The sequence below is a fragment of the Populus alba genome, chromosome 6 (genome assembly GCF_005239225.2).
Source record: "Populus alba chromosome 6, ASM523922v2, whole genome shotgun sequence".
Classification (NCBI taxonomy): domain Eukaryota; kingdom Viridiplantae; phylum Streptophyta; class Magnoliopsida; order Malpighiales; family Salicaceae; genus Populus; species Populus alba.
In genome coordinates this window covers 2,572,654-2,593,770 of record NC_133289.1, presented here as the reverse complement: position 1 = coordinate 2,593,770, position 21,117 = coordinate 2,572,654, and the positions used below count along the sequence as shown (strand labels likewise).

Sequence of the window (21,117 nt, the reverse complement as noted above, 5' to 3'; positions counted from 1 at the left end):
TTGACTTGTTCCTATAGTGGGGCTTCCTGTTTAAAGGTGCATTTGACTTGTTACTATAGTGGGGCTTCTACTATTTAATAGTGGATATCCACTAGTGTTGTTGTTTGGTTTTGTTAGGCATGTTAATTTCCTTTTTATCACTTTATTTTAACTAATAGCTACAACATTTTTTACTTAGAAATTAAATTAAATTAAAACAATCACTATTAACAATTTAAAAAAAAAAAAACTACAGTTTATTGATCTCATGGTGTGGATTGGTGGAATTTTCAAGAGACAAGAAGGCCAGATCAAGTTATCGATGACAAAAAATCAATGAAAATGCACTGAAATTCACACTAGTTGGTTAGACAATGTTCGGATTTATCCTTCTAAAATAAATGAAAAAGGAGGGGCAAACATTATTGTTTTTGTGATTAATGTTATTTCTTCATACATGTACAAAATCTAATATTTAAATTGTGTTTAATCAGTGTTCTATGATAAAAATAAATATATAAAAAAAACATAAATAATTTTTATTGAAAAGATAAAAATAAAAATATATAATAAATCGATGTCTTTCATAAATCTTTAAATGAATTTTTATCATTTTAAAATAGAAAATACAGGAAAAAATGTCCTTTTATCTCAATTATCCTAATCTTTTCTAGAGATAATAATAAAATATTATCTTAAAAAAGTTTTAATTGGTATATATTGTAAACATCATTAGTACTTTTTAGTGCTTGTTTGATAAAGTAAAATAATGTTCTTTTTAATTGAAAATACATCAAAATAATATTTTTTTTATTTTTCATATTAACATAATCCAAAATTATTTGGAAATCATTAATTTAATGTTTTTTTTATAAAAAAAATACTTTAAATAAAAACTACCACAAGCACTATATATATGATGATGGGATATGATTCCTTGTTGCTATGAATTAGTATGATTAAAATCTTTCATGGATTTAACTGCCGACCTTTTAATGACAAGAATTAATGAATGTGATATGGTGATTGTCTGCAACCTGATAGTTACAGATTTAGTGTTCATTGAATCATAAAATTACTCTAGAAAGTTGGTTTGGCCACAAAACCAAAAAGAAAATTTATTTTTACCATGTAAATTTCCATAATGTTTTCCTATATATAGTACTTTTTATCCATTTTATTTATTTACTAGTTAGAGTGAGCATAGGTTCAATTAGTTTGGTTTGGACATAAAAAAACCAATCAAACTTATTTTTAAATTAAATTAAATAACTAACTAAACTAATCAATTCAATTCAATTTGGTTTTATATTTTTTAAAATCGAATAAATCTATTTTAGTTTATAGGTGTTTTAGTTGGGTTTTTTTAAAAAAAAATTAATTTAATAAACCCTTAATTTATATTTGATATTTTTTTTATTTAATTCGATTCAATTTGGTTTAATTTTTTTATTTTTAAAATCTAAAATTAAAATTAAATTGGTCGGATTTTTTTAATGTTTTAAATTAAATTATTTTTTAAAAAATAAAAAATTCATTAAATTCAATTAATTTCAAATCATTTTTTATAAATATTCTAAACAAATTAGATAATTTACTCAACCTTATTTACTAGTACATGGGTAATTAAATGGTCATGATAAAAACACTAATGCGACGTGTCGACCCATTAGAGAAATTTTCCCACGTCACTTTCGCGAGAAAGTGACAGGGTTTTAACGTTATCCAATCATGTTTAAGAGTTTCATCGATTAGACCAAAAGACAGGATATCATACGCACACGTGGTTTACAATCACTGAACGTATTTAACTCATATTCGCTGTCGTACACGTGCCCCACCCTTGAATATCTGACTTTTTTCGGTGCTGGATAGGATTGTGCGCGTCACGGGATAAAAATATTAGTGATTTAACACGTGTCTGAAGTTGCAGAACCACGTGTTTTTTTCTCTTTTGAAAAGTCGCACTCTTTTTTTTTTTCTTAACATGTTATCCACAGTCCAGGAATTTAATTCCATAAATAAATAGATATATTTTTCACATGATTAATAGAAATATAAGATAAGTTTTTCTATGAATACAATTGAGATAATTTGTCTATGATTTTGGAATGAGATTTATCTTGAATAACTTATAAAATATATTATGATTGATAAATTAAAAGGAAAAAAAAAGTCTATGATTTTGGAATGAATTTTATCACGATTAACATATAAAATATGTTTTAATTAATAAAAAATCAATGTTGCTATTTTCTAATTTTATGAAAATAAAAGGAACCTAAAACAAAGAAAATAAAGACATAAAGGAAGAATAAAGAAAGAAAAATAACAATTTTCCTGTTTCCCATTAGATATTGTAACATATATAAATATAGCAATACTTTTTATATTTTCATATTCAGAATAATGATGCAATGTTGTTTTTATAATTAAATATATCTAATTAAAAAATTAATCTGGCCCATGATTCATGTTAGGAATGAGGGATTAATTATAGATTCACCTGAGTTAATCTAGTTTTTTTCTTGTAAAAAAATAAAATAATATTATTATAATTTAAAAGCTATTTTTTTATTATATTAAATCTTGAGATATTTGGTTAACCTGAGCAGATTCTTATATCCATGAAAATACAGAAGATAGAGCTAATGTTATATCTACAAGTGTGTGATATATGCTATCCAAACACAAATAAATTATATAAATTATTTCTATAACCTTACGTGACATTTCATTTTCTCACGTTTAACCTATCATTTTCTCGAACTCATATTTACCTATTATTACTCTTCCATTAGTTTGTATGATTTTTTTATATATTTATTTGTTTGTTTGTGAATAATTATCCATAAAAGACATAGGAGAACATGCATGAGATTATATATGTACTCGAGGACATAGCTACATAATAAATCAACACTTGTACTGAACAAAGGAGAACCAATGTGCAAGCATTTTACTTTCACCATAGTTGTAAAACCTATAAATCAATCTAGAAAGTAGATTAATCTAGGTTAAATTTTTTTTAAAAAAAAAATCTAACTAGTCTGAATAAAAATTTAGATTGACTCATTGAATTTTTAACCCAATTATTATTTTTATTTTTTTAAATAATTTTTTTGGATTAACTTGATTGACTTTCCAGATTTATGATGTTGACTTTGCTTCAAGTGGGGTTTTATAAATATAACCGTGAGGGTGAGGAAATATCATGGAAGATTGAAGATAATTTTTTTTTAAAAAAAAAAAGAGTATAATTTTGAATTTCATAGCTGATTTGAAATTATATTGAAAATTTGGTGAATTAATTTATGAGAACTAAAAACATTAATACGGGTTGGGTTAGATTTTTTCCTCCCCCTTCGTCTCCTCCTATCATGCAGGGTGCTTCTTTAAAATTCTCTTTATCTGTTTTTTTTTTTTAATTATTAACAATAGTATTCAAGCAAATGTACCCGTATTTTAATTAATTTTATAAATTTTATATGAATTTCTAGTGATTTTAAAATTTATAAAATTTAAAATTAATATTTATAAAAAATAAATTTAAAATTTGAGTAATTGAAATATATCTCTCAAACTTAATCTTTTTATTCATTCTTTGTTAGTAGATGAATTGTGTTTTTATAAATTTATATATGGAACGGAGAATAATTTTTGAAATTGTTTTAGAGCGTATTTAGCAGTGTGGTAGCGGTTGCTTTTCAAATAACTTTTCGTGCTGAAATACATACCAATGATTTTTTTTTATTTTTTAAAAATCATTTTGACATCAACACATCAAAACGATCCAAAAAGTACAAACCGCACTTAATTTTAGCAAAAAAATTTTTTTTTTTAATTTGATGAAACGCAGGTACAAACACAATGCCAAACGGTACCTTATTTTGTCTTGGTAGCCCATAGTTTTTGGGTTTTAAGGTCTCTCTGTCTTTCTTTATGGGTATTTATTTCTCTTGTTTGATTTGAGTTATGTTAAGAGATTCAACATATTAAATCATATAGTTATGAACTGCCATGTAATATTATAATTAAGAATATTTATTTTTTTGGTCATTTATTATTGTGTTGTTTAAATTAAAATGAGTATTGAGGATGTAATTTAAACTTAAGATTTTATTAAAAAACTAAATTAATTTATTTGAAAATGTATTTGATAAATCAAAATTAAAACATTGCTTGGAGTTTTTTTTTAAGCAAATAGGAAAATTGTATAATTTAATGGATTATAAGTAGGGGGAAATTGACACTTTACATTATATGATACTTTTGTTATTAGAAGTTTATAAAGTTATTTTTGTCTTTTAATGGATAAAATTGACACATTACTTTTTTTTTTAATGATCTTTTCGTTAACATAGCCAGGTTCAGTCAAAAAGTTTGTGGGTCAACACATCAATCCTCTAAAAAAAATTCTTATTGTTTACCATTCTCAGAGCATGTTTGGGAACGCGGTGCAAACCACGTTCCCATCAATTTTGAATTTTTTTTATTTTTTTGTTAAAATTAAGTGTTGTTTGTATTTTTTGGATCATTTTATCGTGCTGATATCAAAAATAATTTTTAAAAAATGAAAAAAATCATTAGCATGCATTTCGGCACGAAAAGTTATTTGAAGAGCAACCGCTACCACACTGTCAGACACGCTCTTAATATTTTTAGAAAAAAAAATATTCACTTAAAACCATAATTTTAAAACTTGGCTTGGTATGATGGGTCAACTTGATGCTAAAACTAAGCCAAGTTAAAGAAAAAATAAAAAAAGAAAAAGTCAGGTGTAACTTGACTGACCTAGCACGTTGACCTGTCAAAACCTGGTCAACAATCTGATTGCAACCCGTTGACTTTTTTATTTACTAAAATAAAATCATTTTGATTTTTTTTAAAAAAATTAAACCGAGTAACTCAATAATCTAATCAAAATCCAGAACCTGGACCTTGAATCAAACCAGCCACCAAATCAAATCTAAAATCTATGCTTAAAACAATCGTCCGGAAAGATTCACTTAAGATGGTTTTATATGAAAAATAAGAGTTAATATAAATTGTATCGAAGCAATAAAATCCATCTAGAGACATATTCATTCCTTTTCTTTCCCATCCATAAACCTCTATCGGTAATTAACTTTGTTACCATTTTTTTCACAATTGGGAATATACGATGCCATGATTCTATGGTAAATATTCGAATAAATCTAATATGAGAAGAATAATGTGAATTAAAAATTATTTTTTAAAATATTTTATCAAGATATTTTGTGAACAATTTTAATGAGAAATTTTCAATGGATTAAATTTATTCACCAAACAGATATAGAGTATGTTTGAAAACACGGTGCAAATTATATTCTATCAAAATTTAATTTTTTGTTTTTATTAAAAATTATTCTTTTAATGTTTTGTATCGTTTTAATATCCTGATCTCAAAAATAATTTTAAAAAAATAAAAAAATATATTATTTTAATGCATTTCAGCACGAAAAAACTTTAAAAATTAATCATAACTCCAAGCAAGCCTAATCTTAAATAAGATGGGTGAAACAAAGATGTATGTTTCAAATTATATTTTTTTAAATAAGATAATAATATGGAAACAAACTCACTTGTTAATGATAACAAATCTCTAACCAACAACAGTGATTTTCCCCTTGCGATAATAAGAGTTTTTTTTAAAAAACAATTACGAGAAGTTAAGGGAAAAAACCTAAAAAATAAAATTGATTTAAAACTTATAATTCAATAAAAAAAAATTAATTTTCTAATCTCTTTTGCATAAGTCAATAGCCACCTAAAAGCCAGCCAATCAAATTAAAGATAAAAAAGCTGAATTAAAACTATAACAGCCATAAATCTAATCGGCTGATGACACATCTTACCCCCTTCACCCCTTCCATTCATTTATTTAGAAGTGCGGTCCAGAGAGAAAAAAAACTAAAATTAATTTATTTTTATTTAAAATTTATTTTTTTATTTTTATTATTATTATAATATACTCATATTAAAAATAAAAAATATTATTTTTATATATTTTTAAGTAAAAATCAATTTAAAAAACAATTTTTATTATGCTTTTAAATACTTCTATAATTTTTAAATCTAACTACAGTAGGGGTAGTTATTGATTAACCCGATTAATTTTTGTTTTATTTTATAAAAGAATAAATAATATTATTTTAATAAAAATAAACTTTTTAAAAAAATTATTTTAACAGGTTTTCTTCTACACATCATATCATTGATTAACTCGAATTTTTAACTATATTATAATGAATTAATTCTCGTCCTGTTATTATTATTATTATTGAAATCCGACTTAACCTAAACCCTGTATTATTTAGGTTACAAATTAATCTGTCGGATGAGTTCAGGCTAACTGTTTCAAAGTCATGCAGTGCACTGTTCACTCTGACACAAAACCGAGCCGCCGAGTTCTTAAGTTATCAACTCTTACGGTAACTAAAAGGTTTTTGACACGTTTTCGAACATTTGTTGATTAACGGCCGTGGTGACTCGGCAAGGAACCGAGTCAATAAACTCTCCAGACTTTATTCTAACAAAAGAAAGAGCTTTGAATGATGACCCTTTATATATTCTTTATGCCTTTAAGGGTTTGCTTTTATTTTTTTAATGATCCTTTATAAAAAAAAAAATCTTTTACGTATATTATTCAGTAAAAGTCTTGATAGAAGGATAAATCCAATCAATTATTGTTTGATTTTACATTTTATATTATTTTTGCTCAAATAAAAGAGGGTAGATTTGAAAATCTTGATAGAGATTAAAATTCTTAAGTTTCTTTTTTAAAAAAATATTAAGAAAATAAATTAAAGTGTAGAGTAAAATAAAGATAAAAATCATTCTCTATCTTTTTCTTAATTATCGTTCTATTTTTTTTTTATCTAATATTAAAAAAAAAAAAAAAGGCTTAGAACAGTTTCAAGGAAAGTGGGTTTGCCTTGGTTTTTGTTTTGTTAGCTCTCTCTCTGGCTTGTACCGCACAGCATCTGCTGGTATTTTGTGGAGGAAACCAAACAGAAGGAAAGGGAGAAAGAGAAAGAAACAAAATTCCGAAATTATTTTCTTTTATTTCCTACTACATACAAAGTTTCGAATTTTCCAGGACTTTTTTTTTCTCTTGAAAATTTTCTTCTCTCCTTGCAACGAGAAAGCAAAAAACCATAAACAAAACAACCCCGCGTTAGTTTCTGTTTGATACTTCTTGATCACCATCTTCAACTTATCTACAAAATCCCATCTTTAACGTAACCGAGACAAAACAGAAACCAGGAGGAAAAACAATAAATTTATTTTTGTGAGCAATCGATTTTCAATCTTGTATCAATCAGATTTGGAAAAAAGATTGTTTTTTTTTAATTCTGGGTTTATCCCAAAGATCGATTTTTGTTTTTTTGGTTATGAAAGTCTAATGAATGTTAACTTTCTGTTTCTGGGAATTGCGAAATTTGGATAGAAACTGATACAATCGGGTTCTTGATTCGGGTCATCGAGCTACAATGAAATCTGCGTCACTTGATTATTGGAGGAATTATTTCAGGACAGCAAGTTCTGATATTTTTGGTATCATTGATCATGCAATCTTGGTTGCAGCATCTGATTGTCCTAAAGAGTTTAAATTGCGTAGAGATCGAATTGCAGAGCGTTTGTTTTCTTGTAGATTGATAAAGTGTTCGGGCTGTAACCGGGTTGAGTTGGCGGTGCCGGGTCATGATGAAGGTGTGAGTGATGATGGAGGTTGCTGTAGCAAGAGAAGGGATGGTGATAATTCTGGTGGTGTTGGTGGTGGTGGTGATGATGGTGATGTTGATATAGATATTGATGATGGTGGGTTTGAGTACGAGGGAGGTGGTAGTAAAGGGAGCAAGGTGAATAGTAGTAATAGAGATAATGATATTGATAATGGAGAAGTGAATGTGAATGATCAGTTGGTTAGTAATTTTAGTTATGGAGATGCTGAAGCTTTGACTGATGAGATTGAAGAGGTTTCTCAGACAGTTGATGAGGTTTTGAGAATCAAAGACTTTCTTTATAACAGCCAAGATGAGGTATGTTATTATATCTAAACAGCATTTTGAGTTTTTTCAGCTTATTTGGGTGAGTGGATTGTTAAATTATTTGGTTTTATGGATCCTTTAAAATGGGGTTTGGAGATTATTTAGAATTGCTGTTGTTTGGTTGGAGATTACTGAAACTTTGTTCTGTGTGTTTGAGTTTTCTGACGTCTGATTGGTGGTGCTTTGATTGTTCTTATGACAGTCTGATTCCGTGTTGCTTGAATCTTTGAGGAAGCTTCGACTGATGGCTTTGACTGTGGATACTCTTAAGGTTTGATTCATTCTTTCTTTTAGTTTTTGAATCGGATTAATTTTGTCTGGCAGTACAAATTCTTTTACTCGAGTTTATGTACTCATGGGGCTTGTCTTTCACCAGGCAACTGAGATTGGAAAGGCTGTCAATGTCCTCCGGAAGCATGGATCAAAGCAGATTCGATATCTTGCACGGACTCTAATAGAGTATGTGCTTGTTTCCTGTGTTGTACAACAGCTTCTTTGTGCCTTGATGGATAACAAAGTAGTAGTAGTAGTAGTAGTAGTAGTAGTAGTAGTAGTAGTTTGTTGCTATGTGCTAGATAATTAGCAATTCGACCATGTCATAGGACTGCATCATATTCAACTTGGTTTATGAGGTGAGTTTTCATTTCTGCTAGTTCTCAACCAGTTGGCGGTGCCGGGTCATAAAAAAAAACTGCTGAGTTATTGCCACTCGCCAAACATTGAATGCCTTTGGTTGCCAAGATCGTATATTCTACTTCATTTGTTAATCTGCTGGATGAGTTTGCTAGCTGCCCTTTCGGTTCTTCACCTTACATATGTGTATGAATAAGCCGAATGATCAATAAGTATATGCAGGCAGTGGCATGTTTCTTAACCCATTTCAACCTTGGTACGAGCATATATATGAGAAAATTAGTTTGCTTCTTGTTGCTGGAGACTGTATAGGTGCCATAAATGATGACATTGGACTTCATTCATGCACGTCATTTAGTTTATGATTCTTGAATGCTCTACAGAATTTTATTTGTTTATTTTCAATTATATAACATGTAAATTCTCTTATGTGGTTGCAGAGACTGGAAAGTTTTAGTAGACGAGTGGTATAGTACTGCAAATGCTATAAGAGGTACCCATTTGTTTGCTAGCACTCTGTCATCGGTAGAGATGCTTTTACCATTCTTTCCAACCCAATTAAAAAACTCTCTCTGGCATCTGATTTTATGCTTGGATTTTTAGGTGATGAAGGTACTCCCGATTCTGTAAATCCCTCTGTCGTTGATGAAGAAGAAGGGCTTCCATCTCCTCCTTTGGATGAAGGAGCTTTCTTTGCTACTCAACCCACTTCAATGGAGCTCTCACAAGTATGTTTCTTTTTTATCTTTTGATTTATGTTTACATTATAACTCAGGGTATTCTGTTTGGGGACTAACTGTTTGTACATTTTGTGTGTCCCTGTTGCTGCACTACATGAAGTTCTTTGATGGAATGGATGATGATGGAAGTGAGTTGAATTTGCTATCCTATGTTCCTCTCTTTGATAGCTTTTGGTATTCGGTTCTTTATTTGAATTCCCCACTTCTTAGATTCGTGATTATGAACGGGGGATGTTGTTTCAGATCCTCGAAATGGTGGGGAATTCATCAAGAACCGTGAAAGTGGACAGAGACCATCAGTGGAGAAACAAAATTTTGCAAAACAGAAACAGCACACTCCTAATGGAGCAAATGTCCTTTCCAAGGACAACAAGAGTCAACAGGTGAGGAGGCAAGAAGCTATTGTAAAGGCAAGCAAGCCTTCAAATGCCAATTCTGGACCTGGAAGACCTCTAAAGCAAAATGTTGAGCAGAAGATGAATCAGGAACTGCAGTTAATTCAAAAAACAGATAAGATTACCAGCCAGAGAAAGCCTCCAACTGGCCAGCAAGATGTAAGTATAAAAGGAATTGCTGTAGTTTTTAATCTACCGCTCTAGTTTAATCTGACACTCTATTGTTCATCTAGAAATTGAAGAACTCAGATGAAGTTGATGTCCAGATGAAACTTGAAGCCACAAAAAGGAAACTCCAGGAGCGGTATCAACAAGCTGAGAATGGTTAGTGTCTTTGCATGGAGATTTTTTTGTGTATTTCTAATCTGCATCATTGTTACTAATAGTAATTTATTTGGATTGATTTTCAGTAATTTACAAAAAATCAGATATGAAATGTGGTGATGCATGAAACTGGTCCCAAGTTGTGCTTTTTGATATTATGAAGTAACTCGAAGCATGCTCGTATATAAATTTCTGTACAAATTCGAAGATGCAGATGATCTCTAACAGTTGTTTTCTTTTTTTCTCCACAGCCAAGAGGCAAAGAACGATACAGGTAATGGAGCTGCATGATCTCCCTAAGCAGGGATATGTTCAGAAAAACCAACCCATTAGACCAGGGAACCAAAACCGGCATTGGGCACATGGACGGCGGCAAACATTTTAAGTTTAGCGGAATGCACATTCATTGTCTTTCCAAGTATCTTCCATTCGGGAAGTCAGCGGAAGAACACGAATAACTCAGACGTGCTGTTGTTTGATCTACAAAGATAAACAATAAGAGATCTGTGTGTCAATCATACTGGAGAGTGGCCATTCTTGATTGCAGGGAAACAAACTTTTGAAACTCTAATCTCATGCTTAACACATTCAGTTATAGAGACTGTAGGGGGTTGTTTTGTAATGCAGTCTGAATTCTTGACTTTGCACCAGGATGCATATCTGTAGAGAAAACTTTGATTTGCACCTGCCAACTTCAATTGACTGCTTCTCAACATTATACTTGCCCCCCTTTATTGACCCCCTTTGTTGACCGCTTGTCAGCCATTTTTTCCCCTTAATTTTAACTAACAATTAGACCTTCACACCATTGAAATTGTATACCTGAGTTTGCACAGAATAAGTGCATGTCATAAAAGACCATCTGTAAACTACTTAGGGCATTGTACAAGGTCAAATCTCCATGTTCTTGTAGGAATTGCACTTAAATGTAATCTGACTCGAGCAAATAACAATAAAACTGCTTGACTTTTTCAGCTTGATGATTCAAATTTCCCCTTTGTGATTAGCTCAACAGAAGAAAGCCAAGAAAATTGAGGGGGAAAAAGATTAAAAAAAGGGTCAAATCCTGGAGTTTGAATGTTGGTTTGTTGCCTGGTGACCAGAAATTTGGCACCAATTCCAAGAACACCAAAACTACTTGACAATGACTATTACATTACAGAGACAACATATAAAAATGGCTACATGTTACATGTCTGAATGATTCCTGTCCAAAATAACTAAGCGCATGTGACAAGAGAAACATTGTCTTCTTCTATAGTTTTCTTAATTTCTAAAGTATGACTGTTGTCTTGAAACCTTTCATTGAAGGAAAGACTCAAAACTTTTGAGCAGAGAGGTCTCAGCAATTCATCCTTGCAATTCGCAAAAGCTAAAGGTAATGAATGGTTGATTGCATAGAGAAAAGAAAGATAGGGGAAAGGATGATTGTTGAAAGGTAAAAGATATCTTTTGAGGCAACGATGGTCCCCATTTGAGCTCACATTATCCCACAGCACAGCATCTTGCTGCTAAAGAATATCCCCACTCTCTTCTCATCATGAAATCCCTACCTTTCTTTTGTTCTACATTTTATATTTTTATTCACCAAGAATCTGAACTTTCCCACAATTTTATCTGTAAGGAATATGTGATCATTTAATCTTCAAAGTATATAATTCTTCTAGTTGATATTTTATGTGATCATTTAAAAAACGGTTGGAGGATGTATTCACCATGATAGTGATGTTGAAACTACAATTAATGTAAAAATAAAAATACAATGTGATGCATTTTGTTTGAGGACTATCAATGTCAATGTGACAAATGCATTGCATCTAAATGGTACTAAAAATAGGTGAATGATTCAATGTTATTTAAGTGTATTTATTAAATTTTATTTATTGTTGATTAGTGTTAAAAAAGAATGACATTTATTAAAGATATTAAATAAGTGTTATTTTATACTATAATATCTTTAAGTATTTATAATAAATCTTGAAAAAAAGAAATATTATGATTTTTATAAAAATATAAATTAAAAATATATTAAAATAATATTTTTAAAAAATTATTTCTTTACATCAACGTATCTAGACTATAAAAATATATTAAAAAATCAATTTAATGCCTTTTTAGATGAAAAATAATTTGAAAAACATTTGAAAATATATTGAACTGCATTACCAAACAAAGCTTTAATAAATATTCTAAAAGCATCACGAATCATCATCGCGAGAGCATAACGTTGTGGTGACCCTTTTTGGGCTAGGTCTTGAAGGTCTTTTGGTTGGTTGAGGAGTCACCACCAAGTATTATGAGTAGTAGAAATCTTAACTGGTTTTTGCAAAGATTTTAGGAAAGAGATTGGTTACGTAAAGAAAATGTATTATCACCCCTAATACGCCTTATCTAAGGTAATTTGCATTATTTTTTTATTGTTTGCTATGATCTGATGATGTTTATTTCTACTATCCTACCATGACGGGTTTGCTATAATGAACAAACCCTGATTTTCTAGGTCAAGAATTTAGTCTGAGAATGTAAAATATTTTCAATTATAGCTAAGGTATTTTTTAAGGTAAAACTAGAATTTTTTCTACATGTCATTTCAAATAATATTTTAGATAAAATTTCTTGTAAATTTTATTTTTATATTAGAAATGAATGGATTGTATTATTTACAATAATATTTTATATATTAACCTCATACAAGTTTTTTTTTCTTATATTAAAGTGAGTAATAAAATTATTATGCCTAATAATATTTTGGATATTAACTCCTTTTAGGTTTTTTTTATCCTTATATTAACAGTAAAAAAATATAATTATTATCTCTAATAATATTTTGGATACTAACATTCTTTAATTGAAAATACATTATCAAATTTTCTAATCTTGTATATTGTGATCTTGTTCAACCAGTCTTTGGCAATTTCCTAGCATTTTGGTATATTCTTCTTACTAATATATTTTCTTGATTTTTTTCCAATATTTTTTCAATTTTTTATATATTTTTTATTTATATAGGGCCTCAAAATAGATAACCAACAACCCACTTGTGATATATAAATAAAAAAAAGGGTGCCTCTTTTTTATATTCACTTAGATTTGATCTCATCATTTTTTAGATACAAAAAGAAGAAGAAAAGGGATTCTAAAAGGAGTGGATTTGATTTTGTGCAAGTCACTAAGATGAGAACAGAATAAGCATTCATTCGATTATAAAAAAATAAAAAAAAATCATTCGAAGAGTAATTTGCAGAGCCTATCTATTTTATTATACACACATGTTTGAAAATTCAATGGCTGCTAGAAGAAGAACCATTAATGACACTTTCACTCGTACTTCTATGCCCTGACAATTTAACCACTCCAGCTCTTCATCATCCATCCCCTGTAGTCAGCTTGAAGAGGAGGTTGTTGGGAGGAAGATGGTGGGTTTCTTTTTCAAAAGCATGGGGAGCACAATTATTAAACTCAACCTGCCTTGACGGATTCATTTCATAAATTCAGGATTTGGAAGGAGTTTCAACTTAAATAAATTTTAATATTAATTTCATAAAACTTAAATGATCAGTGTATGATTAGATTGATCCAGCCGTATAAGAGGGTGTTTGAGAGTGTGATAGCGGTTGCTTTTTAAATAGTTTTTTGTGCCGAAAAGCATGTCAATAATATTTTTTTATTTTTTAAAAATTATTTTTGATATCAGCACATCAAAACGATCCAGAAAGTATAAACGCATTTAATTTTAGCAAAAATTAAAAAAATTTGAAATTTTACAAAAATCAAGAATTTTTAAAAAATAAAATAAAATAAAACAACAGATAGATTAACAAGTAATCCAGTGATCAGACTATTTCCATTTCTCTGTCTCAAATTTTTAGGCATTTTTTGGATTTTGGAGGTGAATATGGAGTGTTAAGCAGAGATAAGACATGGCATCTACTCCAAAGTCCCATCAGTCTGACAATGGCCCCAAGAACAGTATCAGTAATATATGAAAAGACAGGTAGTATTCTGCGCCACATACATTCCTTCTTTTCTGGCATTTCCTTTGTGCTTTTGTCTGCCTCTGCTACTTTGCCCTTTCGTGGCCTTCTCTAGAGACCTGGGGCTGGTCTAGCTAGATACCTGTCCATGTCATTATAAATAAAAATTTAGAAGATATAATTTAACTTTTTAAATTTAATTTTTAAAAATTATTAACTTAAATTTTATAAATTTTGAGATTATTAAAAACTTATATAATCAGTAATTTTAAAATCTGTAAATTTATTCAAGATACATACAAACTAATTTGAATATCATGTTAATCTAAAAAAACCCTAGACAACAACCTTTAAGTTTTATTACTTCCAAAAAAAAAATCAAAAGTAAGAGAAAGAAATCATATTTGATAAATCCCATTATAGAAGTGTAAATCTAATATTCTGTTGGGAAATTTCATCGATTATTTATTTCTGAAGAGTAATTAGAGTAAAAAAAATTCATCAATGAATACAATCAGAGACCTGTTTGATAAAACAGTGTATTATTTCCGATGCACGGCACTGCTAAACACGATCAATTTGTGTAAGCTAGCAAGAGTTGTTGTTGCTTATATTGCACCCTAGGAGTGTCCATGGACAAGCAAATGGAATGGCTAGAAAGATAGGCTAATTAGGTCTCAATACAATTGCCGAGGATTTCCATCTTTCTTCTTCCTTTTTGACTTTGCAAACGAAGAAGGCTTTAGACCAAAGCTTTAACAACACTTCTTGTTCTTGTTTTTCATTGGAGTTTCCTGTCTTGTTAAGCTCTTAAAACTGAAGTTATCTCTGTGTGTCCTAATCATTTGGCACGCATTGCTCACGTTTTTCACCTACCTTTAAGGGGTAGCTCTAGCCCACTTTCCACACGAAAATTCCTTGCTTCAACCATATGATAAACAACGAATTATTAGTCTTTTCTCCCTTCTTTTCCCTGTAGTCCATAATCTGAAAAAAAATTGAAAACGAGCCCTGTTATAGCGAGAAAGAAAGGGTCAATCAACTACAGCATTTAAATTCAGATTTTTTTGTTTTTTAGTTTTCAATTGCCTGTGTCTTTATGTTCTAATGAAGTTGAATACTGCTGAAATTCAATGTTTGAGTATAAAAGTTAAAATTCTGCAGAAAATTTGATTGGAAAAGTGTAAGGAAAATCAAACAACTACAAACAGTAATTAGTTGCAAAAAACAGATGGAAATCCCAACTACTGCTTTAATTTTTCTTAAAAACTTGTGCAAAAATAGGGGCAAAGTCAGGCTTTTGGCAGGTAATTGTCCACTCAAACAAAATTTTATGCTAGAAATTTTAAGAGATAAAATTAGTTGAGATGAATGTAAATTGATCCGAATATTTATATTAATAATTAAAAAAATAAAGTCATGCTGGCTCAATACAACATTTCCTATAAAATGCACATAAAAACCCTAAAAACTGTTCTCGCTCCCTCTCTCTCGGTGATCCTGTCCCCTTTTCAACTTTCTTGGAGTATTTTTAGGGTTAGATTTTCTGTTGTTCAAGGGATGATCAAATCTTGTTAGACGTTGGCTCTTGTCTTCAAGTAGAGTAAGATTTTATGTTTCTTGGTTGGTTATCTGGTCAAGTTCAAATTCCTGTGACTACTTTCAAGTAAATTTCTATGGGTTTTATTAAGGAAAAGATAATGTCTTTTTCTAATTTAACAAAAGTTTTTTTAAAAAAAAAATAACTGATGATTTAAAAAGTCAAGTGGGAGTATAATTTAAGAAGAAAAATTAAAATGAATAAAACAACTTAATTGTTCCAGAACAACAGAGGGGAAATTAGATAATTTTCATGTACTATTTACTTTTTTCTTTTTTTTTCAATATCTCTTTTAACATTTATTATATGCATGTTTAAAAATGTAATTGTGGTTGTTTTTTAAAGTATTTTTTATATCAAAATACATCAAAATAATATATTTTTTTTATTTTTAAAATTAACACATCAAAACGATTCAAAATACATAATTTTTAGTAAAACAAAACTTGATTTTTTTTAAAACACGAGTTAACCAGTGTTTGCTTTCTAAACATTCCAATTGAATCAATATTTTTCAAATATAATTAATATTTTTGAAATAGTAGGTTGTTTTCTTAAAAAGAATAAAAAATCAAAATGAGGTTAGGTGAGAATAAAATAAAGAAAGGATGGGGATAAACTTGAAATATTCCTTTTCCATCTCTATATTTTCAGAGATCTAAGGAGACCCAGTTTGTGGTCACCATAAGATTTGCTGGCCTATTCTTTTCCTCGTCGAGCCCTTGAATTTAAGAATTATCTCAACAAAAGAACAAACCCTAACTAATCATTTCTTCTTTAAATTGTCGATCAAAGGGCCACAATTATTAAAATAGGTTTTCAAAATCCCAATAATCTCCTCTCTGTCTCCCCCAACAACTGGATGGCAGCCATGTGTAAAGGCATGGTACTTCTTCTTTTCCCATTGGAAAACAAAAAAAAATGGTCAAAACTAAAAAGTAATGGCCTTGCAATGCATGCCATTGTCCCTACGGAGGAAGAAAGTCTCTTTCCACTCCATTTTGGTGATGAACGAGGGCAACAGATTTCAGTAGCTTGACCTAATTTCTAGCTACCACTTGCCTTGATCATCAAAAAGTATATGGCCATGGATAGATGTATGGCCTTATCCTTGGCCACCTAAGCCTGAGGATAATTAAAACCAAAAGGCACTACCTAATCACATGGTTTCCTCTTCTAATCACACAAGTAATACCGTTTTAATCATCTAAAATTAGGCAGAAATTTATATGTGTCGTTTCTCACGTTTATATTGCAAGTTAGGCATTTGACTCGTGAAGAATGGTTGGCAGCTCATCGAAATGAGTCTTTCCATCTATCCAGTTGACTCAAGACCCAGTTTTAAAAAGATTATTTGAAAATTAATATTGTGTAACTTGATTAAATTAAAACTTGGTTTGATCCAATTAATCTAATTAAAAGCATTAAAAAAAATTATATAAAATATTAACTTAAATAAACTCAATTTAACATGCTCAACTCATAATTCTGACTTTACATTGATTCTACTTTCGGATTGGGTTTAATAAACTCAAAAACAAAGGGATTGCGCTTGTTTTTTTTTTTTTTGTCAAAGAACTTCTAAACAGAAGAATCAAGGGAGAAGAGGTGGAATTCATATACTTTTTTTTATGTAATATATTTTGGGTTTCGTCTTCAGGTGAAGAAAATTCTTGGACTATTCATAATTAGAAATTACGGAGTAATGGATACCTACTTTATATCTATTCCAAGTAAGATATTAAAAGGAAAGTAGTGAATTACTGAAAATAGTTTAACTAGCCAAGTTTTATATTTGTTTTTTAATGATTATGAATTTAAATTTTTTTAGAGTCATTGAAGATTTACATGATTGTTAACTTTAAAATTTATAAGATTAATTAAGATACACACAAACTATTCCGAAAATTCATATTCATTAAAAAAAAAAAAGAAGGAAGGAGTGGATGCTTAAAAGAAAGCAAAGGGCGTCTTCATGATCCATTGTTTAGGACAATATTATCAAAATGAAGACTTTAAATTTCATGAACAAAACAAAAAACTAGTTTCCATCTTAAACATCAATGTCCACTAGTATGGAGCTCCATGGTTAATGGCAATTCACTCCCAGAGTTCGATTCATAGCAAGTTTTTTCCTTAACAAGAAACTTCTCATATGTTTATAGCCTGGAATTAAAACCTTGAAAGGCATGTGTTTTTCACATTAGGTAATCCGTAAGTGATGTTGATTAATTTGTGACCAAGCAAGATATTGAAATGTGTGGTTATATAGTCTTGATTAAGGACGAAGTAATCTCACCTTCTCCACGATTCTATGGAGTTCCATTTCGTGGCCCTCCTCGGTTCTTGGGGGTTATGTCTTAAACAAGATCTTGTCAAGGCCAAAGAAGAGAGGGAGAGAGGGAATAGTTTTAAGTTTACTGGCAGTTCAAATCAGTCCCTTTCCCCAAGTCTTGTTTACGGTTCAATCACAAGATTTTTATTAAAGTTTTCCACCATCGTGCTGATAGTGAAATCAAGACTCCATTGATAGCAACTTAAGAGGTCATATTCTTGTGTTCTTCGACAGCTCATTGTTTCTAACAAAACTGAAAGCTAACTCTACAATATTATATATACCCTGTTTAAATGTAATAGTAACTGATGTGTTTTACTACTCATGTAGCTCTCAAGACGTACGCTCTTCATCTGAGTTCATATATAATTGAGCTGGGCTGAACTCAGCTGAGTTCATAGCATTTGATTTCTTTAAAAAAAAATTATGGATAAGGTTAAGGTTGCGTATTTGATCATATAATGCATAGTATTTTTTATTTTAATATCAGTATATAAAATCAAGAGTGCCGCACTGAAATGCTCGGAGTCAAACTTGTTCGATTATTCCATTTACTTTTTCTTTCTTTTTTTTGTCTGTACAGTCCACTTTACCACGCCATACAGTACTGCTGAAGAAGTCATTTTCCCTTTCAGAAAGGAGAAATTTAAGTTACAAAATGGACATTGATGTGGCAGCCAAATCTAAGGCCTTGACTTGTGTCACAGAGCCACTATAAAGCTGAGGGTGCCACGATGAATGTGAACCCCATTAAAGCAAGGTGGGTGTGTAAGTTCATGCATCAAATCAATCGAATTTATGAAATAATATATAGAACTTAAATATCCGGCAAAAGACATACAAAAAGGATAAAGTTTTTACTTGTTTTAAGCAAAAATGGACACAAAATATTCCATGTAGTATATGTTAATTGTAATTACATCATGTGGTTTTTTCTGCTTCCTTGTATCGTTACCTTACGCATTAAAGAACTTCGATTTCTTTACCCAACTTCACTGTTGATATGGATATCGAAGAAGGTGACTTCTTCTTTTTTCTTTAATATTTATATTTATATTTATTTGATATTGATTTTATATTTATAAATTGTTTCTATTTATTTTTTATGAAATTACCATATTTTCAAATAAACATTTTAGAATTTGATTTTGCTTGGTTTATGATCGATTATACAAGAGTGTATTTTTATTATAGTAAAATTAAATAAAAATTATTTTAACAAAAATCTTAAATTTAGTGGATATTATCACCTAGATAACAGATTTAATGATTTAAGTTATGAAACTTGGATTCATCCAATACATCACCTTCTTAATATATTTTTTTTAAAAGATCATCTTAAATATTTTTTTAAAAAAATCAAATTATATTTTAACAAGTCGTTCAAACTATCTTTGGAATTTTTAAATCAACTTAGTTATGTCAAAGTAAGTTTTACATAAATTAATTTTAAATTTAGGTTAGATAAAGAATTGAGTTGAAAGATTTTAAAATTGATATGTCAAATTAAGTTTAATAATAAAATTAAATAATCTCTTAGACATATATTTTATATTTAAAAAACTTTGGTACGCTGAGGCCTTTAAACTTGTTGAATTCCATAGCAATAGCTTTTAGTCTAAGGTCCTCCATTAATTGCCGAATGCTCAAGGAAGGAAACCTCTTGTCTATGGGGAAATTGAAATCATGAGCCAACAAAAATAAATAAATGGGCCTAATGTAACCACATGGGACTCTGGGCCGAGATAACCCAACCCATACTCTTAAGGAAAAACTCCAAGGGCCTACAATAAAATGGCACATGCAATGGAGACCTATTATTATATTATACTCTATACCAAAAAGATTGGATATTCAATGTGTATTTGCATTTTTAATGACTTTATTATTGGTGAGCAAGCTTGCGTTTAGGAGTCGAAAACTCTTTTTAAGAAAATACTTCAATTTATTTTTTACACGGCATACCAATTCAAAAAACACAAAAAAAAAAAAAATATATATATATATATATATATAATAAAAATCATAAACACAATCCAAAAAACAAACACCATCACAGTGTAACACGACCAACGTAGCTCAAAATTTCTTCAGCGAAGGCCATAGCAATTTTTTAACAAGCCAGGAACAACCAAGGAATTTGGGGAGCAGAAGGATGGAGAGAGAATTGAAATCAACACGAAGATGATAGTAAAATCAACTGAAATATGCAACGATGATTTGTTTATTTCCTAGTAGAAGTTTCTGAAAAATTATTTTTCAAACTTTTATGTGTTTGTTTATTATTAGAAAAGTTGATCAACGAAAAACACTTTCCGATCAACGAAAAATACTTTCCAATCAATTTCAGTCGAAGAAAAATTTAACTTGGTTTTCAGAAAAATATTTTCCCTTTAGTTGTGTTTGTTTTCCGGAAATTAGTTTTCGAAAATCACTTTCCAAACTTTCTTGTGTTTGTTTGCTAGTAAAAAAGTTGGTCAATGGAAAATATTTTCCAATAAAAAAAAAATTTGGCTTGGTTTTCAGGAAAGTGTTTTCCTGAAAAATTTAGGAGAAAAACATTTTCTGAAAGCTGTAAAAAATTTAGAAATATCATTATTTGCTGATTATATCAAATTTGATCCTCAAACTTTTGATTGTTATATATATTTTGTTTTGAATATTTATTTTTTAATTTCATCTCTTAAAATTTTATTTTTATATTAACTTTGATCTTTATTTTTATAATTGCTATTTGCTTTTTCCTTATCATATTTGTATTGAAATTTTTTATCTATCAAATTTGGTTCTCATTCTTTTGATTATTACTTATTTTATTTGAAATAATTTATGAAATGTTGATTATTATTATTTTAATTTCTTCATCTTTTATTTTTTTTTAATTTTTTAGATTTGATCTCTATTATTTTAATTATTATTTATTTTATTTTATTTGCTCATTTTCCATGACAGAACCAAACACTGAAAAATATTTTCCAACTCATTTTCCATTACATTACTAAATATTGAAAAATACTTTCTTGAAATTCACTTTCCCGAAATTCACTTTCCATATAATTCAC

General features: G+C 29.4%; 1 protein-coding gene across 1 annotated transcript; it reads left to right on the top strand.

Moving 5' to 3' along the window:
* The first annotated feature begins 6,908 nt into the window (after nucleotides 1-6,908).
* LOC118053016 (probable mediator of RNA polymerase II transcription subunit 26b) lies at nucleotides 6,909-11,120 on the top strand. Its single transcript, XM_035064133.2, has 9 exons — nucleotides 6,909-8,045; nucleotides 8,257-8,325; nucleotides 8,431-8,513; nucleotides 9,128-9,180; nucleotides 9,291-9,415; nucleotides 9,528-9,555; nucleotides 9,671-9,981; nucleotides 10,056-10,146; nucleotides 10,398-11,120. The coding sequence occupies exons 1-9, from the start codon at nucleotides 7,497-7,499 to the stop codon at nucleotides 10,529-10,531; spliced, it is 1,443 nt and encodes a 480-aa protein (XP_034920024.1). The 5' UTR covers nucleotides 6,909-7,496; the 3' UTR covers nucleotides 10,532-11,120.
* The last annotated feature ends 9,997 nt before the right edge of the window (nucleotides 11,121-21,117 follow it).